The sequence below is a fragment of the Phocoena sinus genome, chromosome 3, assembly GCF_008692025.1.
Source record: "Phocoena sinus isolate mPhoSin1 chromosome 3, mPhoSin1.pri, whole genome shotgun sequence".
NCBI classification, from domain to species: Eukaryota; Metazoa; Chordata; class Mammalia; order Artiodactyla; family Phocoenidae; genus Phocoena; species Phocoena sinus.
Window position 1 is genome coordinate 4,946,671 of NC_045765.1, and position 27,969 is coordinate 4,974,639.

The 27,969-nt window shown below is 48.3% G+C and overlaps 1 protein-coding gene across 1 annotated transcript; it reads right to left on the bottom strand.

Annotated features, from left to right (window-relative positions):
• Positions 1-10,963: 10,963 nt before the first annotated feature.
• ACER1 (alkaline ceramidase 1) lies at positions 10,964-27,955 on the bottom strand. Its single transcript, XM_032629187.1, has 6 exons — positions 27,863-27,955; positions 15,601-15,715; positions 15,371-15,512; positions 14,380-14,517; positions 11,407-11,544; positions 10,964-11,132 (listed from the first exon to the last, which is right to left on the bottom strand). Exons 1-6 carry the CDS (start codon positions 27,953-27,955, stop codon positions 10,964-10,966), a joined length of 795 nt encoding a protein of 264 aa, XP_032485078.1.
• Between the last annotated feature and the right edge of the window lie 14 nt (positions 27,956-27,969).

Consider the following 27,969-nt stretch of genomic DNA (forward strand, 5'->3'; position numbering starts at 1 on the left):
CCTGCCGGGCTGCGGTCGGAGGGACGAAGACCGCAGCCAATGGGAGGCCCGGACTGGAGGGGCGGGAGGAGGGAGGGAGGGAGGCGCGAGGCGAGCCCCGCAGAGGGGAGCGCGAGGTGTGCGCCGCACGTGGAGGGGGGCGGGGGCGGAGGCGGGACGGGAGCGCCGCGCCTGCGCACTGTGGCCCCAGGGGGCACTGCCCAGTGACCGGAGCTTCCCGGGTCTGAGCCTCCCCCGGGCCCCTACCTCCCCGGTAGGGAGGAATCCCCAGGGACACTTTTGTTTCCTGGCCACGTGTTGCTGCTGTGTGATGGAATGAGACCTGGGCTCTGGAACTGAAGATTAATTTTCCAATCCTGGAACTGTATCATGGTCAACTCCCTTCTTACCCTGAATCTCAGTTTGCATCTGTAGAATGGGGACCATCACGGTGTGATGCTAGTACGTGGTAATCTGAATGATGCAAATCTAAAATCTGCTGCATTGACATAACCGAGAAGTTCTCATTTTATCCACGAGATTTATCATGCTAATCCCTCCAAAAACCGTTTTTTAATTTACCCATGATAATATACCGCGACTTGTAAACTGTTTATATCAAATGTAAACATATGGCCCCATCTTTTTCAGGATCCTGTAAGCCACTTGTCTCTTGGACCTTAGGACTTCTACCTACGATGTGCAGTTATTTTAAATCCCTTCTTATAAATAGAAATCAGGGTTTTTTGTTTGTTTGGCTATTTTCCCCCCTCCACTTCTCATTTAAGTGTCAGGCAAGTATTCATTAGGTGGTGTGGCCTGTGCTTTGCGCTGAAGAACAGCGCCGGAAAAATCAGTTATTTTGGGATAGAAGTAAGTCCAAACAAAAACTCTGAAGAGGGCCAGATCACTGTCATAATACATAGTAACACCGTGCTTTTTAATCTAGGGCAGGGCGAGCTGGTTCGTGGTGGGAGAGGGGAGGGTGGAGGTCATGCTGAGAAAATATGCAACAACTTATTTTTTTTTTAGATAGTCTTCATAATTATACCTAATCATCATCTATTTTGTTTATTTATTTATTGTTTTTGTTTTGTTTTGTTTTTCTGTGGCCGCGCCGTGGCATGTGGGATCTTAGTTCTCCAAGCCCATGCTGCCGGCAGTGGAAGCACGGAGTCTTAACCACTGCTCCGCCAGGGAAGTCCCAGCAGCAACTTTAATGTGGGTACAACTTTAACTTTTTTTTTTTTTTTTAATCCTGTAACTGGATGTAAGTGGATCAGTGGTTCTAAGCGGTCCTTGAACCAGGAGGTTCAGCATCTCTGGGAACTTTGTTACAAATGCAATTTCTGGTTTCTCTTGATTTATGGAATCAGAAACTGGGTGTGTGGCCAGCTGGGGGTGGGGTAGTGCAGAAATTTGTCTCTGAAGGAAGCAGGCAGTGAAGAACCTTTAAGCTACAGTTGTTGCAAAGAAAAGCTTCAGGAACTCAGCCTCCTCCCTCTTACTCATCTGGAAACTATCCTTAGATTAGATTCTGAATTGTTGGGGGTTTTCAAAACTACCTCCCTGGAGCTCTGACTAGATCAGGTATAACTTTTTGAGCATTAGAAAGGATAATGGGGAAACACCCCAAGTGCCCATCAATGAATGAACAGACAAACAAAATGTGGTCTGTCCATACAATGGAATATTATTCAGCCTCAAAAAGTAAGGAAATTCTGACATGTGCTACAACATGGATGAGCCTTAAGGACACTGCGCACATTGAAATAAGCCAGACACAAAAGGACAAATATTGTCTGATTCCACTCACATGAGGTCCCTAGAGGAGTCAAATTCATAGAGACAGAAACTAGATGGTGGGGGCCAGGGGCTGGGGGAGGGGGATGGGGAGTCAGTGTTTCATGGGGACAGAGTTTCAGTTTGCGAAGATGAGAAAGTTCTGGAGACGGATGGTGGGGATGGTTGCCCAATAATAAGAATGTACTTAATACCACAAAACTGTGCACTTAAAAACGGTTACAATGGCAAATGTTATGTTGTATATGTTTTTACCACGATAAAAAAAGGACCATTTAACTCTGTGAACATACAAATATACATGAGTCCATAGTGGTATTAAAACAACAAAGCACATTTGTCACCTTCGAAGGTGACAATTGTATGAACTCCTCACTTACCAAGCCTTTACAGCATGAAACCAGCTCCAGCTGATGAGGGAAGAAAGCCCTTTTTGCAGAAAAATGCCAACAAATAATGCTAAAAGGATGACAGAAAAATCACTGTTTTGAAGCCCCTAATGAACTAATCATCACAGACAAGAGTCGTCAATGGATGCTAAAACGATTAACTGAAAGGTTCACGGGAGACTGGATAGTATCAGGTCCTCCAATGATCTCCTCATAGATTGCCTGCTAGATGCAAAGAGGGAAAAAATAACTTTCCAATGGAAGCATCATACCGTTGCCACCTTTGTTCAGTGACTTTTAGCAGCAGGGCAGTGGGACAAGCAGATGACAAGTTCCTACTAGGTGCAATGGTAAATACACAGCACCAAAAAAGTGTTCATCCCCCAAACGTTTAACTTGAATCACACCTCTAGTTCCAGTTTACAGAAGAAACACAAAGGATAGAGGCACATGGCAGATGACGCCATGAGAAGCAATCAGACAAGTCCAGAAGGCATGACTCTCAGCAGCCTGGCTTTCTGGAGTCAACAGGATGGGAGGAAAGAAATGAGGACCGCCCAGAGTTCAAAGAGATGGTGTCACACCAAATGCAATGTTGGGTACTTCATTGGATCTTGGCTTTGAACAAACCAGCTGTGTCAACTGGGGACATTTGAACTTGAATTATATTGCATTATGTTTAAACTTGTATTTTGTTAGGTGTGATCATGGAATTATGGTTGTGTAGGAAAATGGCCTTAATTTTTAAAGCTGCATAGGGGTGAAATGCCCCCAGGCTAATCGCCTTTAAAATACATTAATTTAAAAACTAGACAGTGCAAATATGGCAAATGTTAAGAATTGTTCAATCTAAATGATGGGCATATGGGATTTCATTAAACTGGTCTCTATACTTTTCTGCATGTGGGACATTTCTATAATAAAAAGTAAAAATGTTAAAAATGCATCCTTTGGGCTTCCCTGGTGGCGCAGTTGTTGAGAGTCCGCCTGCCGATGCAGGGGACACAGGTTCATGCCCCGGTTTGGGAAGATCCCACATGCCGCGGAGCGGCTAGGCCCATGAGCTGTGGTCCCTGAGCCTGCACGTCCGGAGCCTGTGCTCCGCAACGGGAGAGGCCACAACAGTGAGAGTCCTGCGTACCACAAAAAAAAAAAAAAAAAAAATGCATCCTTTGCCTAAAATTGAACCACTCTTTTCCTTCCTCTGGAGGTAAACAGCGGGCTGCTCCATTTTGTCATTAGCATGGCCATGTCCTAGCCAACACCTGCTGTACACAAACTCCAGAGGATGAATTTTAAACTCATTTCATCTTGACAATTGTAAGAGGTAGGTGTCGTTGCCCCCATTTCACAGGTGAGGAAACTGAGGCCCAGAGGAGGTGAGTTACCCAAAGTCCCATGCTGAGTATATGGCAGAGCCAGGGACCCACCGAGAGTCCAGAGCTACATATCTGCCGCCCTGTGTCTTACCTTAGTGCCTACTAGCAGCCTCCCCCACAAGAGCATCTGTACACGTTTGCTGAATAAGGATATCAGGGAAGACTTCCTGGTGGTGGTGGTTGGGGGGGGAGGAGATTGAAACTGAGACTTGAATTGCATGGAAGGTGAATTCTGATTTCTTTCGGAGGAATGAAGAATGTTTAGATAGTAAGTCAGAAGGTGGCACTGTGCACAGTATTGCTCTGTTTGTCATTTGCTATATAACAAATCACCCTAAACTGAGTGACTTAGAACAACACTAATCATTTATTGTCGGGACCCAGTTGTTGGACCTTCAGAGATTCTGGTTTCATTAGTCTGGAGTAAGACAGGGCCACCTCCCCCTCCCCCCGTTTTTAAGTTCAGCTGGGGATTCTCATGTGCAGACTGGGTTGAGAATCACTGAGCTGAAGTTAATAACACTTTTTGTTGTTATTGTATCTAGTTTTGTGGTTATTTTTGATCCCTGGCAAATGACTTCTGTAAGTGACACAATGTTTCCTATTGACTTCAGTAAGAGCACAGGGAGTGGATTTAAGGACTTGGCAGAAACAGCTTCTCTGTGCTCCTCACGATGTGAGCTTACTGAGGCCGAAGAATCTCTCCAACACAGCCCACTCACCACACCAGCAGGTTGGTGCCAGCTATTGGTTCTCCATGTGGGCTCCTCCACAGGGTGGCTTGGGCTTCCTCACAGCATGGTGGCTGGGTTCCAAGAGTGAGTGTCCCAAGAAAATCAGGAGATAGCTGCATTGCCTTGGATGAACTAGCTTCAGAAGTCACATGGAGTCACTTCCACCATAGACTAAGCCCACCCACATTCAAGGGCTCCTTCACAGAGGAGCATAAAGGTCACATTGTAAGAAGAACATGTGGAATGGGAGATGTGGTTGCAGCCATTCTGGAAAATATACCGTCTTCCACAGTTATTAACTCCAATATCTGAAGACCAGGTCCTGGGTAATTATAGATGATAATGATAAACTTTATTTAATTTGCTGTTAAATAAAGTAAAGCCCAAAGTCTGTATAAATATCTACAAGGTCACAGATGAGGGGGACAGGGAGGCACAGACCTCCCCTATCTCCCCATTGCTCACTCTGCTCCCTATACCCTGAACACACTGCCTGGTGCATAGTAGCTGCTCAAAAAAAATGTCTGTTGCGTGACATGAAATAATAGTGAATCACATCGTGAGAAGGTTAGTTCCTGATGATTTCTCTTCTAGTTTTTCTAATTCCTTCAAGAAGAAAGTCTTGGCTTGGTGTTCACAACTCTTAAATTCCTCTCTGGCACCCTCTTATCTTCCTAATGGCAAGAGAACAGACCAAGGGTTCAGACCCTGGGACAGGTGACTTACCTGGTACAGGGCCCTGCCTGTTCATTGATGTCTCTCGAGGAGCTTCAAAAAATACCAGTGCCCGAGGCCCACCTTCAGAGATACTGGTTTCATCAGTCTGGAGTATAGACTTTAAATTGGGGTATAGTTGACTTACAATATTATATTAGTTTCAGATGTACAACATAGTGATTCAATATTTTTATAGATTATACTTCATATAAGGTTATGACAAAACATTGGCTATATTCTCTGTGCTATACGTCACATCCTTGTAACTTTTTTTTTATACCTAGTAGTTTGTACCCCTTTATCCCCTTCACCCATTTTGGCCCTCCCACCAGCCCTCTTCCCTCTGGTAACCACTAGTTTGTTATCTGTACCTCCACCCTGCCCCTGACATTTCTTTAAAATCATCTGGGTAAACAACACGGTCCTACTATATGGCACAGGAGACTATATTCAACATCCTGTTATAAACCACCGTGGAAAAGAACTTTTAAAAGAATGTATATATATATATATATATATATATATATATATATAAATGAATCACTTTGCTGTACAGCAGAAATTAACACAACATTGCAAATCAACTATAATTCGATAAAAATTTTTAAAAAATCAGCTGGGGATTCTCATGTGCAGACTGGGTTAAGAATCACTGAGCTGCAGTTAATGGGACTTCCCTGGTGGCGCAGTGGTTAAGAATCCACCTGCCAATGCAGGGGACACAGGTTTGATCCCTGGTCCAGGAAGATCCCACATGCTGTGGAGCAACTAAGGCCATGTGCCACAACTACTGAGCCCACGTGCTGCAACTACTGAAGCCCGCGTGCCTAGAGCCTGTGCTCGGCAACAAGAGAAGCCACCGCAACGAGAAGCCCGGGCACCGCAAGGAAGAGTAGCCCCCGCTGGCCGCAACTAGAGAAAAAGCCCACGTGCAGCAAGGAAGACCCAACTCAGCCAAAAAAAAAAAAAAAAAAAAAAGGATCACTGAGCTGCAGTTAATCACACTTTTTGTTGTTACTGTATCTAGTTTTATGGTTATTTTTGATCTATGACAAATGACTTCTGGAAGTGACCCAATGTTTCCTGTTTAAATACATCAGTGTGAGCAAAGGGAGTAGATCTTAAGAAACAAAAAGCACATAGTAATCTGAGCATTTGGCAGAATGCATGATTGATACATGTTATCAGGCACAAGTCCCACAGCTAGAAAGTAACATTTTGGACCTGGGGAGCCTAGCTTCCAGTCTGTAACTGAACTGCTATATTAGGTTTCTATCGCCCTCTAGTGGTCCAGTTTATTTGCACCCAAAGGGAGGACTTCGTATTGATTCCCCTACCTTTCACCTTGTAGGTGGTTCAGCCCTCGGAGACTTTTTTTGGAACCCTCTTTCTGGCCTTCAGCACGTTTCCTGTACCTTCCCGTTTCCTGCCAGCCACACATGTACACACAGCCACTCATAGCAGTATCGAATAAGACCAAGCTGGAGCAGAGCCTAGTGGGGTGTTGGAGACCTACCCCAGATTAACTTCAACTCAGAGCAGAGCTTGAATGTCACACTGAGACACTTGTCTCTTATCCCATAGGCAGTGGGGAGCCATGCATGGTTTTGGAGCAGACCAAAACTATGTGCAACAAGGCATTTCCCCAGAAAAGGGCACTACACTGGACATTTGCAATTTTCTCCCTCCTAGCATCATTCTCCCTTATTTTTTTTTTTGCGGTACGCGGGCCTCTCACTCTTGTGGCCTCTCCCGTTGCGGAGCACAGGCTCCGGACGCACAGGCTCAGCGGCCATGGCTCACGGGCCCAGCCGCTCCGCGGCATGTGGGATCCTCCCGGACCGGGGCACGAACCCGTGTCCCCTGCATCGGCAGGCGGACTCTCAACCACTGCGCCACCAGGGAAGCCCCCATTCTCCCTTTTTTATTTTCTGGCAACAGTCCCTGATCTGAGGGCTCCCTCCAGTATGAGCCTGTAAGTCACCTTTGTGTGAATTTTTAAATGGCAGCCCTTCTGGGAGGATGCCAACTCATGACAGGCACAAAGCTTAAGAGAGGACTTCGACCCCCACTTGCTCCCTCTTCCCCCCAATCAGACTCACAGTCAGAGTGAGGCTCCCCACCCTCCACAGAGGAAGCACATGCCCAAGTCTGGCCACTCCAAGGGCTGCATCCTTCTCGCTACCGGGATCGGTGGAGGCGGGTGCGAGAGGACACGATCTAACACCAGCCAAGAGTGACTCCGGGAGCTTTCTTAAATTTTAATTGAGGTAAAATTCACAAAACGTAAAACTAACCATGAACCGTATTAAAGCGCATGATTCAGGGGCATCTAGAACCTTCCCAGTGTTGTGTAACCATCACTTCTATCTAGTTTTCCAAGACCTATTCTTCACCCCAAAAGGAAACCCTATACCCGTTAGTAGTCACTCCCCATTCCCTCCTCTCAGCCCCTAGCAACCACTAATCTGCTTTTGCCCTCCCTTATGGATTTGCCTGTTCCAGACATTTCATATAAGTGAAATCATAGAATATGTGCCCTTAGTGTCTGGATTTTCACTGAGTGTAATATTTTCAAGCTTCATCCATATTGTATCATGTGTCAGAGCGTCATTCCTTTTTAAGGAGGAATAATATTCCATTGTATGAATGCACCACTTTTGTTTATCCATCGATGGACATTTAGGTTGTTTCCACCTGTTGGTTCTTATCGATTGTGCTGCTATGAACATTTCTGTATGCATACTTGTTTGAATACCTGTTTTCAATTCTTTGAGGTATATGTCTAGGAGTGGAACTGACGGATCACATGGTGATTCTATGTTTAACTTGTTAAGGAACCAGTAAACTCTTTTCCACCACAGCGGTACCATTTCACATTCCTACCAGCAAATCACAAGGGTTCCCATTTCTCCATGTTTTCATCAGCACTTATCTACGGCCTTTAAAAAATATTATGGCCAACTTAGTGGGTGTGAAGTGATATTTGTGGTTTTGATTTGCATTTCCCTAATGATTAATGATGTTGAGCATCTTTTCATGTGCTCTTGGAGCTTTAGTGTATACTTTTCTACTTGGAAGGCTAGAAGCCTAGTGGCAGCCACCTCCTACCCATGAGGCAGACCAGAGGGATGGAGGGAACCTGGCCCTGGTGACATCATTTGAATCCTAGATCCAGCCACACCAGCAGCAGGCTAACTTCAAAGGTATATATGCTGATTATCCTTTTGTCATTCCAGCCACCTAGAGTTGAACATTTTGTCCTTTGCCACCCAGAGTCCTCCATGATGGAGACTGGGACTTGCCAAGGTCCCATGGTTAGTTAGAATTACACACTGGATGAGTACCTAGACCTCCTTCCTACCTGCCCACTGCCTCCATGCCCCAAGAGGAGGCTGTAAGGAGGAGTCAGCAAGGAGGAGTCAGCAGGGGCCAGGAGTCAGAAGCTGGGGACAAATCATGGCCATGTATTTACGGATAGAGGCAAGAGGATTAGGAAGCAGATGCTTTTCTATCCGCCTGCCCCCAGAAGAGTTTGAATTGAGATTCTTCACTATCAGAGTGTCAGATGCCCTTTAGAGAATATCATGGAGGCACAGCTGCTCTCCCCACCAGAAACACCAGGACACAACATTTTGCAGACAATTCACAAGTCTGTAGAAATTCCCACCATCTCCACCCCCTCCTCCCACCACAATCCATCCTGAGGCCATAGGTGAAGAAATTCTGGTTTCTAGAACAAGAAAGTCAGAAAGACCCAGAAGCAGGAGACCTGAGATCCAAATACAGTCTTTCTTCTGACTCACTGTGGAGCAAGGAATCTGGGGGAAGGACAGTCCTGGCTCAAGTCCAGGCTGTGGGGGCCTGGGCAAGTTGCTTGCCCTCTCTGAGCCACATCTATAAAATGAGACTATTCTTGTCTATCTGGGGGGGAGGGGGTCGAGGGTTATTAGGTTCAATGCTGTGTGTCATGGACATGTAAATACGAGGGGCCCCTCTCCTTCCAATGTCCCCATCTCTCCAGCAGGCCAGATGGTCTTGCTTCTTCTCCTTTTGGAGTGATGCAGTCCAGGGGCTTAGATAACATGCCCAGAAACCCATCTTCTGCAGAGAACGTCAAGTGGTTCATGGAAACGAAATCCATCCCGGCCCCCCAGGTTAAGAACCTCTTACTCTGAACTCTCTCTCATTTACTAAGCTCCAACAGCAGCTTCCTTTCTGTTGTTCCACTTCATTCCCACCCCAAAAGTTTCACACCTGCCATTCCCTCTGCCCAGAATGGTCTTGCCCGGTTCTTGGAATGGCTGGTTTCCTTGTTATTGAGGGCTCAGCTGGAAAGCGCGCTCCCCACTGATCATCCATTTGAAATGGGCGCTCCCCACCCCATGGTCTTGAGAACATCACCATGCTTTATCTTTTCTGCAGCACCCATCAGTGCCTTGGTCATGTGTCTTTTTATTTATCTAATGTTGTCTCCTCATTAGGGGAGGGACTTTGCATGTCTTTGTTGTCATATATCCCCAAGGACTGGTGTCAAACATATAGTAGGAACTCAGTATATATTTGTTGAAGAGATGAATGGCTGACTGAATGAATGAATGAATGAACAGGTGGGAAAACAGATGAATGGAGGGATGACTGAATGATTTGGATGGATAAATGAATAAATAGATGGCTAAATATGGATGGATGGATGAATGGATGGATAAATAATTAAACAAATGGTGAGACAGAAGGATAAATGAAAATAAATGGATGGCTAAATATAGATGGAGGGAGGGATAGTTAACAGCTGGATACATGGATGGGTGGAAGGACAATGAGTAATGGATGATGGAAGGATGAAAAATATATGGATGGATGGATGGGTGGATAAGTGGACGAGTAGATGGATGCGTGGATGGTTCAATGAATGGATGATACATTAATGAATAAGCAGTAGATAAGAAAGATGGAGAACAGATAAAAGGATGGACAAATGAAGGAATAAATTAGTGGATGAGTAAATTAAAGGATAGCTAGATGGATAGTTCAATGGACAGTTCAAAAGATGGATGGATGGATAAATGGATGGATAAATTACAGAATGAGTAGATGGATGGATGTTTGCCAGACTCCATGCTAAGCACTTTATATGTTATCTTGTTTTATCTACACAGAAATCCCAGGAAGGAAGGAATGTTTTACAGACATGGTCCTTGAACCTCAGAGGCAGGAAAAAAATCGCTTACCCCGGATAATACAAGTAGGAGATGGTGGAGCAGAATTCGAACTTACATCTGCCTGACTCCAAGCCCTGGGCTCTTAACCGCCATGGAAATCACCCTCCCCTTCTCCCCTCGCTTTGAGAGCCAGTACCGGCCACTGCAGCTCCCGTACTGATGCCCGTGCCCCAACAGTACCCAAATCACCCAGTCCCGGCCTCCAAGTTGCTCCATGGGAGCCGGTGTGAGCCTGTGTGAGTATCTGTGAGGTCTCTGCACGCATGTGTGAGTGTAGAATGAGGTGACTGGAAAACATGTCCCTTCTCTGGGATGCCCCCCAAGTACCAGTGACATTGCACAGCCAAAGACAGGTCCAAAGAGTCTCATAGCGACCGCCACTCTTTATAAGGTGCCCGGGGACCAAGCCCCAGCCTGAGGTCATTCCCAGTGGCTGCCACAGAATCACAGCACCAGGTCATCCAGCCTGGTCACGTGACAACAGTGAACCAGGAAGAGGAAGTGAAAGAGAACAGGGGCAGGTTGTGGAGGGGAGCTCTGCCAGGCAGCCGCCCAGGGTCATCAGACTACAGCACAGAGAGGTTGTGAAGTCCATCCCCTGCCTCAGGATGGGGCCACGGAGGGCCAGGAGGATGGGGAAATGGAGCTGGAGGGTGGAACTGCGAGTGTCTCTCAGTCTCCCCATTCAGGTTTCTGTCCTCAGGACGCAGGTAGCTGGGTGGTCAAGAAGCTGGCGGACCTCAGCAGCTCTTGTTGTCATCACTGATCTCCACGTAGGGCAGCCCCATGGGCCAAGTGTCCCGAGGCCAGTAGCAGACTTTGAGAGTTTTGTCCGGCATCTCATACGTGGCATCCACCATGGCCATGATGACGATGCCATAGGGGAAGGTGATGCTGATGAGTACATGCCTATGTGACAGGGTGATGACGGGACAAGATGCCCCTGCAGCCAGCTTGACGCCCCCATCCCCACCTCTCCCTACCTCTCATGGATCCTGACCATCCCAAAGGACCTCCTGGACCTGATCTCCTGACTACACCGTCCCCCAACACACACAGACATACATACACACACACATCCCAGTATCTGTGCCTCCCCACCCTGCCCCCAGGCTCCTGCTCCAAGCTCTGGCATCTGAGAGTTTCTGCTTCTAAGGCCCAAGACCACAGGGCAAATGCTTACCAGATGCTGTGCAGGTAGGAGAAATTAATCCACTGCCAGAAACTGCAGAGCCAGCGGTCACTGATCCAGCTAGTAAACGCAAAAGCCCATAAAACCATGGTGACCTCAATTAGATGCCGAAGCTCCTTATTACTGGTCCTAGGGAGGGAAGGAGGGAGATCAGAGCCTGACTCAGCTAGCAGGGCCCAAAGGAGCCGATGGGAAACTCCTCCATCCAAGGAGATGAGGCTGGGAGGAGGGAAGGATCAAGGGGGCAAGCGGGGAGAGGGCCAGATCTGTGCTAACACTTGCTGAGCACTTACAAGACGCCGGGTCCTCACAACAATGCTATTATTCCCATTTTGTAGATGAGAATACTGAGGCACGCGAGATTAAGTATGTCCCAGCCCCACTCCAGGGTTACACAGCTAGTAAGTGGGGTCTGATTCAGGTTTATCAGAATGCAGAACCCGTAACCAACAAGGCTTTCCGTGTTCGTGTCTTGGGGTGTAAGTGTGTGTGCCCCTGTGGGTCGGTGCATGAGAATTTATGTCTATGTGGCTATGAGAATATATGTCTGTGTGTGGGAGGGTGTATTCTCTGAGGCCATGTCTCAGGACAACTCAAGATTAGAATCTGTGTTTCCCAAACAGCAGAGCTAACCCACTGTCCCTTAGGAAACAGTTTATCAGGGATTAATGGGGCAGTAACTCCTTTATGGGTAAAAGCACAAGCCCTGCCCGCTAGCCTAAAATGGGACAGTTTGAACGCCAAAAATAATAATAATAAGAAGAAGAATTGGTGAAATCTAAGGAATTCCCCAGCGGTGCAGTGGTTAGGGCTCTGCGCTTCCACTTCAGGGGGCACAGGTTCGATCCCTGGTCAGGGAACTAAGATTCTGCATGCTGGGCAGTGTGGCCAAAAAAAAAAAGAAAAAAGAAAAAAAACATTAAAATTAGTGAACTCTGAATAAAGTCTGTGATCTAGTTAACAGTATTGTCCCATTGTCAATTTCCTCCTTTTTGAGGCTGGACTGTGGATACATCCGATGCTGCCATTGGGGGAGCAGGGGGGGATCTGGGTAAAGGGTACACAGGACTCTGTACTATTTTTGCAACTTGCTCTGAGCCTGTAATTATTTCAAAATAAAAAGTTAAAAATATAGGATAGTGACTGCAATGGATTGAAACACTTCAGAGATATAAACACCCATGAGTTCATAATAATACTTAAAGAAAAAACCACTTCATTGGTCCTTACTAGAGATGGCTAAGGCACCAACTCATTGCTCTAGAAATTGATTTTTAAAAGGGAAAGAATCAGTGCCCTATCCTGTCTTTCCTGTCCAAACTGTATTTCAAGGTTGATGAGCAAAAGTCCTTCTATCTGGATGGATGAACTCCAGATAATCAATGCAGAAGGAATAACAGAATCTGAAAATCACCCTTTTGCACCCTCTAATGAGATCACGGATGGAGACGGCATGAAACAGCTGCTGGAATCATTAGGGGAAAGGTCAGTAGAAAACTTTACAATGAAGGGTCTGGATGACAACATCCGAATCTACTGACCAATCTTAATGGCACTAAATGTGGGACAACCATTCATCATGGGGTCTTCATTGGCTGGAACAAGCAGCACCCAGTGCCACACATGAAATGAAAAAATTAAATGTAAATCTAGATCTATTAATTTTCAGGAAATACAAAAATAAAGAAAGAAGGAAGAAAGAAAGAAAAAGAAAGAAAGAAAAAGAAAGAAAGAAAAAGAAAGGAAGGAAGGAAGGAAGAAAGAAAGAAACCACAGCAATCAGTCAGCCAAATCCATAATGCAGGATGTTGTACAGGACAAACGATCGATCGAGTTTCTGTTATCAAATCAGAGGCGTGAAGAAAGTGGGGGGGGAGGGAGGGAGGGAGGGAGGGAGTGCTATGGAATAAAGAAGGTCTGAGAGACTGTGTTTGCCTTCTGATTTAAACAAGACCAGGTGTAAGAAGATGTCTTTGGGAAACTGGGGAAAGTTCAGTGAAAAATGGGTATTAGATGCTATTTTAAGGAAGGATCTATTCGTCCCTCTAGATCCTTCCCTGCCTTTCTCCACTCTGCCCTGTGCCTCAGGGGGCAGCAGGGGCAGGGGAGCTAAGCTATGTGGACCTCGAAATAAATATTCCAACAGTATCCTCCATCCACCCTTCGGTTCCCTACTGGGGCTCCCCATTGGCCAACCCAACTGGAAACCATTGGGCAACCCAACTGGAAGCCCAAGGACAAGGGAGCCCCTGGATTTGGTCCACACAACCTCCCTGTGGGATTGGCTCGGGCTGGCTACAACCAACAACTGGAGGCCACAGCTCTTGCCAAGGAGACCCCCCTCTGCTAGCTCTCTCCTTCCAGATTCTTGCAATCACTCCCTCCCATCACTCCCCATCCCAGGTCTCCCGATGATCATAGAATCCCGCCGTTATTAACACAGAGCTTCTAAATGATCCCTAGTGATTTTCCTACAGTCTGCCCTCTCCTTTGTAAGGAAACGTTTTATTCAACTCTCCTCAAATGGCCCCATTTGAGAGTCCCCTCTCTAGCCTGCTAAGACCTAGTATGGGCTAAAGATAATAATTCTTTATCAGGTGAGTGAAACCCTGAACAATGAATGGTTGACATTATACGAAATCTGGGGGGAACACAGAACGCAGGTCGGCAAAATGCTAATGTTTGCTGGGGCTGGTTAGTGGGCACACGGAGATTTGTGATACAATGCTCTCCACTTGTATGTGTGTTTGGGGGTTTTCAGAATAAAAGGGACAAACTCTGCAGTCAGAGACAACCTTAGGTTCAAATCCCGGTCCTGCCCCTATTTGGTGAATGATCTTGGGGAAGGGACATCACCTCTTTAACACAGTGAGGTGTTGTGGGTTTTTTTGGCGGGGGTGGAGGGCGTGGTTCTTGGAAGGGAAAGGGGAGCCCCCTCCCCGGGCACCTGCAGCCACCACCCACTTTTTATATTCCTGGGCCACGATGTAGACGATGTGCAGGGCAATGCAGTTGAGGGCGTACGCGTTGATCATGGGCGTCAGGAAGGACAGGAAGGTACTGACCACGGTGGCGGTGATGACCAGGCAGATGTACTGGGGCCTGGGGAGAGAAGGGCTCAGCCGTCGGGGGTGGTTGGGGGGTGTTCCTGTGGGGTTTAGGCAGAGCAATAGGGTGCTCTTGTCGCAAAGATGGATGAGAAAAGGGAAGCTCAGAAAATGGTCTTAAGACTCCGAGGTGGGCTCAGTAAAAGGTCTCAGGGGTCCCAGGAGGATCACATGAAATTTCCCAGGGAACCCAGGTGGGCACAGGCAGGGTCCAAAGGGGGTCCCGGGGTAGGGGATGGGTAGGATGACGAGGCGGTCTCAGGGAAGCTCAAGGGGGCTTAGTCAGGTCAGAAGAGGGTTCCAGAGCCCAGGTGAGTTCAGGCAAGGGATTCAGGTGAGCCGGGTGGGATTAAGGAAGGAACTACAGGGGTCCCAGTGGCTATTAGGAGAGGGGTCCTGGAAGGCTCAAGTGGGTCACACAGGGTCAGGAGAGAGATTCAGATGGGTCTTGAGGTCAAAAAAAGGGGCCCAGGAGGATCCAATGAAAGATTCCGGGGAACCCAGATGACAGGCTCAGGGAAGAGGTCTGTGGGCCCCAGGTAAGCTTAGGCATGGGGTTCTGGGACCCCACAGTGGGTTCAGACAGGGTCTGGAGAAGGTCCCAGCTATCCAGGTGGGATCAGAGGAAGAATTCCAAATAAAGAGTAGGATAAGGGGAGGACTTCCAGGGGTCGCAAGTGCACTCAGAAGAGGGGTCCCTGGAAGTCCAGTTAGATCAGGCAGGGTCAGGAAAAAAGTCCTGGGGTGTTGAGGGGAAGGATTCTAAACACCCCAAGAGGGCCTGGGCAGGGGACCCAGAGGATAGGTGGGCTCCAGCAAGATCGACAGAGGACCGGCCCTCGCCCCACCTGTTCTCCCCTAGGAAGGCAGGGAAGTAGCAGCGGGGCATCCATATGCCGTAGCCACTGGCCAGCAGCCACAGAATAGCGATCTCATCCAGCATCTGGCCCAGGAAGCTGAGTGTCATGTGAAAGTACATAGAGAACAGACCTGGAGCGAAAGACAAAGGCAGGTGGTCAAGGGAATTTTCCCTTCCCGCCCCCACTACCGTATTGTCCCACCCCACCCCCCCACCTACCTATGACTGTGAAGAGGATGAAGGTGACATAAATGTAGCGGGAACGTTTCTGGACATATGGGTGCATCAGAAACATCATGAGAGGCCCAAAGATGAAGAAGGTGACATTGCTGAACTGGAGAAGGAAGGGGGAAATACGGGGAGGGGGTTGTCAGACAGAGGACGAGGAGGGGGGCTGCCCTTAGTCATTACCCAGTCGGTCCCCTATCACCTTTCAGGCAGTTGATCAACCCAGGGTCTATCCATCTTTCAGCTGAACTTAACAGCCAACCAGTCATCAGTAGATCCATAACTCCATCCATTATTCTATGGGTTCATTCATTCATTCAATGCCTGTGGCAAAGTCTATCTACTAACTTTCCACATTTTCCTCTTGGCAATAGTGTTCCCCAAGTTTGAGCTGGGCGTCCAACTGCTCAGCGAAAGACTACATATCCCAGCCTTCCTTGCAGCTCTCTGTGGCCTTGGGACCTGGTCTAGTCAATGGGATAGGAATGTAAATGAACCTATTGCTTCCAGGTCAGTCCTTAAGAAGCAGCTTAAGGCTTGCACTCTACCTCTTGTGGACTGAAATGCAAACTTGGTGGTCATGAGTTGGCCTTGGCCTTGTAGACAAGGAAAGACAATGCAATACCCTAGTGACTCGCTTCTAAAAACAGCAGGAAGCAGAAGTGGTGGGGCATGACCTCTGAGGTTGCGTCAAAAAAAGTACAGTGGCTTCCACCTGATAGTCGCTATCTCAGAGCACGAGACATTGGAGCTCTAGCCACCATGCAAGAAGACGGGGTACCCTTAAAGCTGCCATGCTGGAGAGACCATGTGGAGAGACCACAGAGGGATCGAGAGAGATGCTGGAGGAGCCCCAGCTATTCCAGTCCCCAGAAGTTTGACTCTTCCCAGTCCAGCTACCACACACAGAAGTGAATGAACCTGATTCCAGTCCCCTTCCCCCCTTCAAGTCACACCAACAGTTGCCACGTGGAACATAGATGAGCTGTCCCTGCCAAACCCTATCCAGATTACTGATTCATGAGCAAAAATAAATAAATAAATAAGTGGTCATTGTTTCAAGCCACTAAACTTTAGGGTGATTTGTTATGCAACATTAGCTAGCTGAGACAAAGAGGAAATATTACTGTGGGCTGGGGTAGGAGAGGAGAAAGGTGCATGGAGGCCAGCTGGTACCGCACAGCTATGCCTTGTCCAGAACCCCATGATTGCACAGCTATGTTGTCTGTGGATTAGTGATTTGCGTCCTTATAATTAGACATTCGCAATGTTCTGGGGCCCAGGCAAGGTTTATTATTCCCAGAATCTGTTCTCATCCTCAAAACAACCCTGCCAGTTAGGTCGTGTATCACCACGCCACAGAAGAAGATACTGATTGTCAGAGTGGTCAAATGGTCCAGCCCAGGTCACCCAGCCAGTAACTGGAGAATCCAGGATTTGAAGCGAGATCCCACGTGAGTTTCTTGAGACAAGAATCAGAGTGCTGTTTATCACAGAGGCGGAAACTGCTTCACAGACCTCAATCGATGTTTGATAATAACACATGATTCAGATAACTCACAATGACCGCTAAGAATATGGTAGTTATGGCAGACAGCGGGAATTGAGCGCTCAACAACCATCCTCCCTTCTTCCTCCTTAACCAGACTGATTTGGTTCAGTATTAGGAAGACCTTTCCTTCTTGGGAGGCAAAGGGGAATAACAATGGGCACGAGCTAATCTGATTCTCTCCTTCTTCTACATAACAAGGCCACCAAGCTAAAGACTACACTTCCCAGATTCCCTTGCAGCTCCACACAGCCGTGTGACTGAGTTCTGGCCAGTAAGACATGGGCACAAGACATAAGTACAGCTTCTAGGTTGTCTTCCTAAAGGGAAGGGGTGTGCCTTCCCCTTAATCCCTTTCTACTGGGATGCAGATGTGGTGGGATAGCTTCTTGAGCCACACAGATGACAGCAATGGCCTAGAGATGGGAAAACAACCATATAGAAGGAGCCTGGATCTCTGGTACCCCAAAGCTCTCACACCAGCCCTGGGGAGCTTATGATTGGATGTTATGTAAGAGAGAAACAAATTTCTATCTTCATTAAACCATTATTATTTTGGGTCTCTGCTACAGCAGCTGGACTTATGTCTTAACTTATAGATACTCCCTTTCTTCCTTGTTCAATAAACCAGAATTTTGTTCAGGTATCAGGAAGGCATGGCTTTTAGGGAGGCAGGATTTAGCCCCAGGGCATAGATCATCCCTATTGCTAAGGATTGGTTAAGGAATGAAACATGGTGGAAGATCTGATGAGGGGCTTCTGGGAAAGTTCTCTTTACTGAAATCAGACTGAGTGAACAGGCCTTTGGAGATTGTTCTGATGTTTCAGCTGTGGCAGCCATTTTGCAACCATGAGGAAACAAGGTTGACAGGAAAAACAAATACTTGAGGACAGTGGTCTCAAACATTTTGGTTTCAAGGACTTCTTATATTCTGAAATATTACTGAGGACCCTGAAGAGCTTTTGCCTGTGTGAGTTACATCTATCAAGATTTACCTTATTAGAAATTAAAACCCCAAAACTTTCAAGACACGTGACTACACAAGCCCACATTCGTGTGGCCATCAGATAGATGATGTCATCACACGTCATGCAGCCTCTGGAAGGTTCCATTGTACCCTCGTGAGAGAATCAGAGTGGGAAAAGGCAAATAATACCTTAATATTATTATGAAAATAATTTTGACCTTGAGGAAACCCTGAAAGGGTCTCAAGGACACCAAGCAGGGTGGCTCTTGGACAATATTTTGAGGACCACTTCTCCAGGGATAGCAGAGAAGAAAGATGGGAAGAACCAAGTAGCCTGATGATGTTGGGCTCTGAGTTAATCTATTCTGGAACCATCTACCCCCAACTTCCATTAAAAAAAAAAAAAAGATACTGTCCTTTCTATTTAAGCTGTTTTAGTTGGGTGTTTTATTTGAAACCAAAGCATTCCAATGAACGACCTTTGGGATCCAAGTGGTGTGGGATTGGATACATGTTCCCTTGCTCATTAACTGTGGAGCCTTGAGAAGGTAACTTCAATCCCTTAACCTGCCATCTCTGCATTTCTGACATATGCATAACACCACCTGCCTTTTCATGCTGTTGACCCAAAGGTCCCCAAACCTCACTGGACTCATAAATACAATTAAGGTCACAAGAACATTTGCACCAGAATTTCAACGGCTCAAAGTCCCCAACTGCTGATGCAGGACTTCGATGCCCCTCAAAGTCTCCCCCAGGTATGTTGGGGTCACAGTGAGTATCTCACATGGGCTCAGAAACAGGTGTTCTCATGGCCTCAATCCACCTGCCAATTTGAGGTCAACCAGCTTGCTCACTCAATGACACCCTTCCCTCCCCCAAAAAATCTTCCCCTTGTAAAGGTCTCCTAAATTGTCTGCATTCCATCTTAGAAAGTGAAGAAACAGCACCCTCTTAACTAGGATGCTCTGTTATTTTTTAGAACCCCAGTATTAACGATGCTGACTCAAAAATACAGGGCACAGTGGTGGGTGTGGGGAAAATCATTCACCTGATACAATGTCAGCATCTACTAGCCTAGGTCCTGGGCACCTGTACAGGTTCCCAAGACAGGAGGCCTCCTGATTCCAGGAAAGTCCACAGCTCTCCTGGGGCAATGGGAGAACCAGCTCAAAGGTCATAGTTTGAGAACCCAGCCTTGGCAAACTGGTTCCCCAGCCCATGGTCCCACCTATGTCCTTGTTTTCCATGCCAAGTTCTCTGGTGTTTGTCAATGGACAGAGTCAAACACATCTCCAGGAGGATCACCCAGTTCACAGTGGCTACCCCAGAACACAGAACACCCCCGACCTGCCCTGTCTGTATCACGAGACCCTACCCCACCGGAATAGACACCTATCCCAAAGCAGGATATCAGACTTTTCTTTGGGGAATTTGAAACTTGGAGCAGACACAAAGCCTGGGAGTCACCATAATTGTGTTGCACCGTTGGCAACTGTCTAAAGAGGCCCTGGGATATTGTCATGATGTTTAAAATATGGCAACCATCTTGCCACCCACGAGAAGACAAGGGTGAGGGAAAAAAAGCAAATACTCGAGGGTAGTGTTTGCCCTTCTTCTGAATCCTGCACACCTACCCTGGGTCGCAGCCTTCCCAAAACAACTCATCTTTCCATTTTCTAAGGTATCCCACAATCTTTCCAATGCCTTCTTTCTCCCCCTCCGCCCCCCTTTGGTTTGTTTCTTTGTTTTAGTTTTTGCTTAAGCTACCATTCTATTGCCTGAATCCAACAAACCCATCAGCACTGGTAATATTAGCTAGGGTTCTTTGGTAGCAAGCAACAGAAAATGATTCTGGTGAACTTACACTATAAATATAAATGTGTGTGTGTGTGTGTGTGTGTGTGTGTGTGTGTGTTTACTTATTTAATTAACCAAATCATTCATTCATTCGTTCGTTCATTCATTCATTCATTCATTTATTATAGGGAGCTCATTAATCAAAGGAATTGCAGAGGACAAGGAAAACCAGAAACCGGAACAGCTTTGACCCTCTAATGGACAATCTCTTCAGGGGGCAATTTGGGGTATGAATGAAAACAACTGTGTCCAGTCCTTCTGTCCAAGCCCAAGCTTCAAATTCTGGAGAGTGTAGCCTGGGCCACATCCCATCCTTGGCCAGAGGAGGGGGACCACCTTGATTGACCATCCCACCGAGGCCATAACCAGGTGGTTGATGAAGGGAAAATGGGGCCATGGATACTGAATGGGCAAAACCCCAAACAAATCTGATGTTCCCTCTGTCTTCAACCAAACGGCAGCCCTTGGGCAAATCAGGCATGCCCTGAAGATGCTGAGCCATCCAGCCTCCCAAACTGTTAAGCCTCCACTTAAAACACGTCCGTGACTCTCATCTATAAAATCCAGATTCTTAAGCTTGGCTTATAAACTCCCTCCATAACTCACCTTTCTCCACCTTCAACTTTATAATCTGGGTGGAAGGAATAACTTAGTTCTGAATGAGCCATACTTTAACCTCCAGGAGTTCACACATACTGTTCCCACTACCTGGAACACTCTCATTCCCCCTTACCCCTCTTCGCCAGGCCAATTACTCCGCCTTTAACCTGGGCATCACTTTCTCCCTAAAGCCTTCCTAATCCCCCAAGGCAGGGTCAGGTGGCCTTCCTTTGTGGCCCTGTGCCATCCCACTTTCCTGACACTTGTCTGGCTGGAACCATCTGGCTCTCCCGCTAAACCTGGCTTTGAGAATGGGGACTGTGGCTTCCCCCTTCCCCATTATAACCTCAGGAACCAGAATATAGTAGGTGCTCAATAAATCCTGTTGGCTGGATCTCAAAATAATTCAGGTGGATCACCTGTCACACACATGAAAACACTTGGCAGAGGGTCTTGCATCTAGAAACTTCTGAATAGAAGGTGCTACAACTGTCACTTTCCAATCTATTGACAGCCTGATCTTACGGATTGTTCTTAATCCTAGCACACCCCCTCAAGGTCCAACTTTCTAGTTCTTGTTTGGCAATGGGGAGCTTGAGTCTCAGAGAGGTGGAGTGATTTCTCTGAGGTTGCACAGCTCTGGGGGACTCCGAAGTTTGCTTTGACCCCCTGCTTTGAAAGATTGGGTGGTGAAGATGAAGAGGGGGCTCCCCTGCTTCCTGGCTGTGTGATCTGGTGTCTGTGGGTCCCCCTTTCCTGCACCAGTGAAGTAGGAGAGGATCATCAATGCTACCATGAAGGTTGTTGCGGGGAGGGGGATGCATGAGGCCAGGCATTGAAAAGCTACTTCGCCAGGGACATGGTTTGGGCTCAAGAAATAGCAAAGGCTGCTGCTGCTCTTGTTACTGTTCAAGGAGATAATAATAACAGGCTTGTGGTTGGTATCAATGCTCCATGCTAAGTGGCCTGCAGGATGAAGACGGGTGTTCTCAATAACGTCCCTGAGTGTGCAGAATGAGGACAGAGCAACGGGCAACGCCTATAACTAATGGGCTCCGAATGCCGCCGCGGTTTGTGATAGAATCAGAGACCACCCTGACGCCAGCGTCTCCCTCTCTGCCCTCCGGGGCTGGGCCCCCGCGTTTCCCAACCACCGGCCCTACCCAGACTCAGAGAGGCAGGCAAGGTACCCGCCCGAGATCGTGGCCAGTCCTGAGCTCTGGACACAGGTGAGCTGGATTCCTTGGGTCCCAGTCCCAGCAGGTGCCTTCACTTTCATTCATTCATTCATTCATTCATTTGCTCAACAATCATTCCTTCAGTACCTACTACGTACTCAAGGACCTTACCAGTGCCTGAAAACAAAGTCACTGCCTTTACGGTGTATCCAGTCAGAGTTTGGGGGATGCTCTATGCTTCAGTTTCCTCCTCTATAAAACGGAGGCCCTATCTCCGAGCGCCACGGTGAGGATTCGAGAACTGAGTGCCACGGGACCAGGGGGGTCGGCAGTTTTGTTCACTGCTACAAACCCCAGGTGTCTAGGACAGTGCCTGGCACACAGTAGGTGCTCAGTGAATTTTTGTAGCGAATAATGCATGCAAAGAATACGTGTCAATAATGCACATATGTGTCTGATGCATGTGCTGTGTACCATGGGGTGACTATTATTCTAGAATGCTTTGATGTTTTGATCACCCGTACCCAGCAGGACGTCTGGTAAGTGGATGTGGCTGGATCCTTAGGACCGGAAGGAGGAAAAGGGGGAGAGATGGAGGGAAGGTGGGGAGAAGGAGGAAGGAAGGAAGGAAGGAAGGAAGGAAGGAAGGAAGGAAGGAAGGAAGGAAGGAAGGGGATTGACCTGAGTAGACGCCTCACCTCAGTCTTTTTCACTGCTTACTGCTTTATCATCTCTGCCCTCCCCACCGGACTGTGACTTCCAAGAAGACAGGAAACACCTGTTTTTTCCCCGGCTGTGTCCCCAAAGTCTATCATGCTGGGCACCCAGTAGGCTGGCATGCACTCAAGAAAAATATGTTGACTCAGTCAAATCAAGAAACACGGCCGAGGACCCCCGTATGCAACCATCATTGCTAATTCCAGAACATTTTCATCACCCCAAAAGGAAACCCTGTACCCATTAGCAATCACTCTCCCTTCCCTTCCCCCAGCCCTTGGAAACCATGAATCCACTCTCGGTCTCTGTGGATTTGCCTGTTCTGGATGTTTCGTATCAACAGAATGGCATACTGTGTGGTCTTTCGGGTCTGGTTTCTCTCACTGAGATTCATGTTTTCAAAGTTCATCCATGTTGTAGCATGTGTCAGTGCTTGACTCCTTTTTAGGGCTGAATCACATTCCATTGTGTGGATGGAGCACACTGTGTTTATCCATTCATCCACTGATGGACATTAGGGATGTCCAGTAGCTGTATCATCCTCTCCATGGTCCTATGAGTCAAAAATTACTAGCACCTCACAGAAATCCCCTTTTTGCATAGGTACTCAGTAAATATTTGCTGAATAAAAGGAATGAATGGGGACTTCCCTGGTGGCGCAGTGGTTAAGAATCTGCCTGCCAATGCAGGGGACACGGGTTCGAGCCCTAGTCTGGGAAGATCCCACACGTCGCAAAGCAGCTAAGCCCGTGCGCCACAACTACTGAGCCTGCGCTCTAGAGCACGCAAGCCACAACTACTGAAGCCCGCGCGCCTAGAGCCCGCGCTCCGCAACAAGAGAAGTCACTGCAATGAGAAGCCCGTGCACTGCAACGAAGAGTAGCCCCCGCTCGCCACAACTAGAGAAAGCCTGAGCGCAGCAATGAAGACCCAATGCAGCCAAAAGTTAATTAATTTTTTTTTTAAAAAGGAATGAATGAATGAGTTTTTCTTCCCTAGCGTGTACCACCCCCTGGCATCCTATACTCTTGACTCCTGTTTATTGCCTGTCTCCTCCATCCCCCAGGACACCAGCCCCACGAGAGCAGGCATTTTTGTCTGCTTTGATCACCACTGCGTCCCCAGAGCTGAAACAGTGACTGGCTGCACCAATTCCCAATGAATGAAGAGTGAAATAAAGGGGTCATTTCAATCTGACCCCTGTGTCAGCCCCGGGAGGCCATCAGGTTGCAGATCAGCGATGCCTGTTTTTCCGAAGGAGAAGAGAGGCCCAGAGGGACCTATCGAGTCTGGGTCTGGGATGTATCATGAACATGGTCACCAGTTTCAATGCGCGCAATTATTCAATTAATCGCATCTCTCCTCCCTGAGGGCAGGAACCATGCCCTCCTCGGTTCTGCGGGACCTGGCATACAAGAGGTGCCCTGTAATTAGTTGCTGTGAGTTTTGAGGAGGAGAAAGGCAGAAGAGGCAGGTGTGGTTTAGAGCTCATGGGACCTGCTGGTCACAGCCAGGCGCTCAGAGAGGGGCGGGCCTCCCGCCTGGGTCACACAGCATCCAGGGAAGACAGAGACTGGAGTTACCAGCACACTGCAGAGGCCAACAGCGCCAAGGCTATCGGAAAAGAAGGTGGGGATGCTGTCGGAGGTGTGCACTGCAGCCTACACCCTCCCCGCTCTCATCTCCCTGTCTCTTTGATACCCACCCACCCCCAGACTCCCCCTACTCATCCCCACTCCTATGCCTTTCCTATGCAGTTCCCCACGCCAGGCATACCATCCCTTTGTTCTGAATCTGAGCATCTGAGAGGGAGTTTTCTAGAGAGGATGAGATGCGGAGCTTCTGAAGCTTTGGCAGGATCCCAGGGAAGGACTTCAGCAGCACAGCTGCCTCTGGGAGCCTGGGGCGGGGGGGCCTTGAAACATCTCCCCACACCACTTGAAACTCTCCTAAGTTGTCAGCAGCCCAGAAGGAGGCCACACCTGGAGGCCACCAGGCCAAAGCAAACAGGTGCCAACTAGAGCGGCCCACACCTTGACTTCTCCCCCTGCCTCACCTGCCCCAGCCCCTCCCACACCCCCGACCTCTGTTCCTGTTGGATCGCCCTTCCTGGCTCTCGGTTAGACTGTGACACGCAGCCAGGTGTTCCAGCTGCCCCCAGATCATCAACTCCCCCATGCTCCGAAGTCAGCCATGGCTCCCGCGTGCCCTCACGATGCAGCACGCGCTCTTTTGCCCTGCTTTCCTGATTTAGCCCCTGGAAACCTCATTAGCACTTTTTCTCTCCTTCGTTTCCTCCCCCTCAGGCAGGCAGCCTGGGTGTTGGCTTGAAGCTAACAGTTCTTTTCTCTCACCTCAAGACCTTTGCATATGCTGTTTCCTTTGCCCCATATACCTTAGAGAACATTTACTCATTCCTTAAGCATCAAGGTTCCCTCCCCATTCAACAAACAGAGGCGTCACGCTCCACCCCATGGTTCCTCACCATCCCACATCTGCCCCCTGTTTTTCTCCCTTTGCCACGAGCTAACTGTGGGGGTGTCCATTTCTAATTCTGAACCACCAGCCCAACAACCCGGGGGCACTGAGCCTCTCTGGGACCCCAGCATCACCCAGCACAGGTTGGTTTACAGCACTTTTGTTGAATGAATGAGTCCGTCAGTGAATACAGGATAAATTTCAAACACTCCAACTCAGCATTGAAAACTTCATCTTTATCTCTCCCCGTATTTTAGCCACAGAGACATACTTTCCCAAACTGGTTTACTTCCAGGACTTAGCACACCCTTTTCTTCTCTTCTGCTCTCTTTCCCAGACTCCTGCCCTACTTGGCGAGGTCCTATTCATCCTTCAAAAGCCAACGCCTAGGTGCCCTCCTCTAAGAAGCCAAGTCCTCCAGTGCGTCCTTCGTCTGTACCCTGACCGTGTGCTGGGCTGGGCTCTACTTCCTCCAACCCCAGGCTCAGAGCTCCTTGCACGTAGATCAACGAGAAAGCAAAAGATTCTTCAGAGAACACTCTTTTCCAATTATGAGCTGTGATTCCTAAGTGGATCATGACAAAATCCATGTGAACAGATTTAAAATTTTTTTCTGCTATATATGTGGTCTTTCATTGACATACCTAGACCAAAAGCATGCTTTTAAAAGCCTGCCTAGAGCTTCCCTGGTGGCGCAGTGGTTAAGAATCCGCCTGCCAATGCAGGGGACACGGGTTTGAGCCCTGGTCCGGGAAGATCCCACATGCCGCGGAGCAACTAAGCCCGTGCACCGCAACTACTGAGCCCGTACTGAGCCTAGAGCCCGTGCTCTGCAACAAGATAAGCCCCCACAATGAGAAGCCCAAGCACTGCAATGAAGAGGAGTCCCCGCTTGCTACAACTAGAGAAAGCCCGCGCACAGCAACAAAGACCCAATACAGCCAAAAATAAATAAATAAAATAAAATTAAAAAATTAAAACTAAAAATTTAAAAGCTGCCTAGTAGTTTGACATCTATTCAAGCCCTACAAAGATTAGTGAAAATGTTATAGCTTTTGTGTGGTCCATGTGCTAAGGATGATGTTTCCAATTTTAAAAGGGACTTCCCGGGCTTCCCTGGTGGCGCAGTGGTTGAGAGTCCGCCTGCCGATGCAGGGGACACGGGTTCGTGCCCCGGGTCCGGGAAGATCCCACATGCCGCGGAGCGGCTGGGCCCGTGAGCCATGGCTGCTGAGCCTGTGCTCCGCAACGGGAGAGGCGACAGCAGTGAGAGGCCCGCATACCGCAAAAAAATAAAATAAAGTAAAGAAATAAAAGGGACTTCCCTGGTGGTCCAGTGGTTAGGATTCGGCGCTTTCACTGCCAGGGCCCGGGTTCGATCCCTGGTGGGGAAACTAAGATCCCACAATCCCTGAGGCGCAGGAAAAAAAAAAAAAAAAAAAAAAAAAAAAGGTTGAAGGAGGATGTCACGGAGGGGAATTTTGCATGAGAGCGCACGGATGCAGAAGCAGCCCGCATCTGAGCCAGCCCTCTCTCCGTGCCTTCTGCGGGGTGGGCTGGACAGGGAACTTTCTGGACTACGGAACGCAGAGGGGAGGAGTCCAGAACCCCACACCCTCTTCTCAGCCTCCAGGCACCAGCACATTCAACCCTCTCCCATTTTATAGGGAAGGCCACCGAGGACCAGAAAGGGTCGGTATCTCTGGCTCAGGAGAAGCAAAAGCTGAGGCGACCTCAGGGACCCCTTGAATCTCAAACTCTTGCCTCCCAGCTCTGGGAAGTGGTGAGGTCAAAGGTAACAGAGTCAGAGCAACCTGACACTGAGCTCCCCTCCCCGCAAAAAACACCTCTCCGGATATGCCAAGTTCAAATCCCACCTCTAAGTACCACAGTTACCCTGGGCATATCCTTCAATCTCCCTGAATGCCTGTTTCTTAATCTGGAAAATGGGATTAACTAACTCTATATACTATACATGCTGCCTAATTCCCAATGTCATGGTGAAGATTAAATGAGGTTTTTTCAGGCAAAATGTTTTGGGCAATGCCTGGCACGCAGTAAGTGCTCGGTAAAGGCCATTATTTGCGTGAATTCATGTTCACCATTTATTGAGCACGTACTATGTGCAGGGCACAGAGCAAAGGGCATTGTCTCATTATCTACCAATCTGGGAGCTCCAGGAAGGCAAGCCCACTGCCTTATTCACCACGGTGTCCCCAGCACCCCGCACAGGATAACTGTACGTGTCTCTGGTCGCTTGCATCTTTCAAGCTTCGGTTAAATGCCATTGCCGTTGAGGCATCCAAGAGTTTTGAGCCCTTCCAGTGTGGTCCTGACAGCAGGGGCTGGGTGAAGGATGACCAGCCATCCTATTTTGCCTGGAACTGCAGGGTCTCCTGGGACCCGGGACTTATGGTGCTAAAACCAGGACAGTCCCAGCATACTGGGATGAGTTGGTCACCCTGGGCTGGGGATACAGCTGAGAACAAGGCAGACACAGCCATCTCCTCCAGGAAGCCCTCCCTGATCCACCCCTCCACCAATGGCTCAGGAGCTGCCTCTAGGCTTCCCAGAAGCTGCCTGTGCGCCTCCCATTACAGCACCATCATCCTGGGTTGTGGACACCTGGAGTCGCACCTGTATCCTCTGCTCTGGGAGGGCAGAGGCAGCTCTTTTCCAGGTTACGGCTGCATTTCCAAAACCTACCACAGAGCCTCACGCCTAATAAAGACAGTCTAATGAATGAAAGCCAGAAGGCAGGCCTTGCCTAACAGATGAGCAAACTGAGGCTGAGAGAGGCGGCTGCTCGGGTAGGATTTCCCAGAGGGGAGGTGGAGCAGCTGGGGTTTGAACCCCTGTTTGCTGAGACTCTGTCCCACCAGAGGCTCCCGCCCGGCCCTCACCGTGTTGTAGAACTCGGCCACCAGCTCCCAGTGCTGGAAGTTGCTCTCACACCAGTCCACCTCCGAGCTCTGGTAGGCGAAGATGCTGGGCATCCCGACGCAGTGCC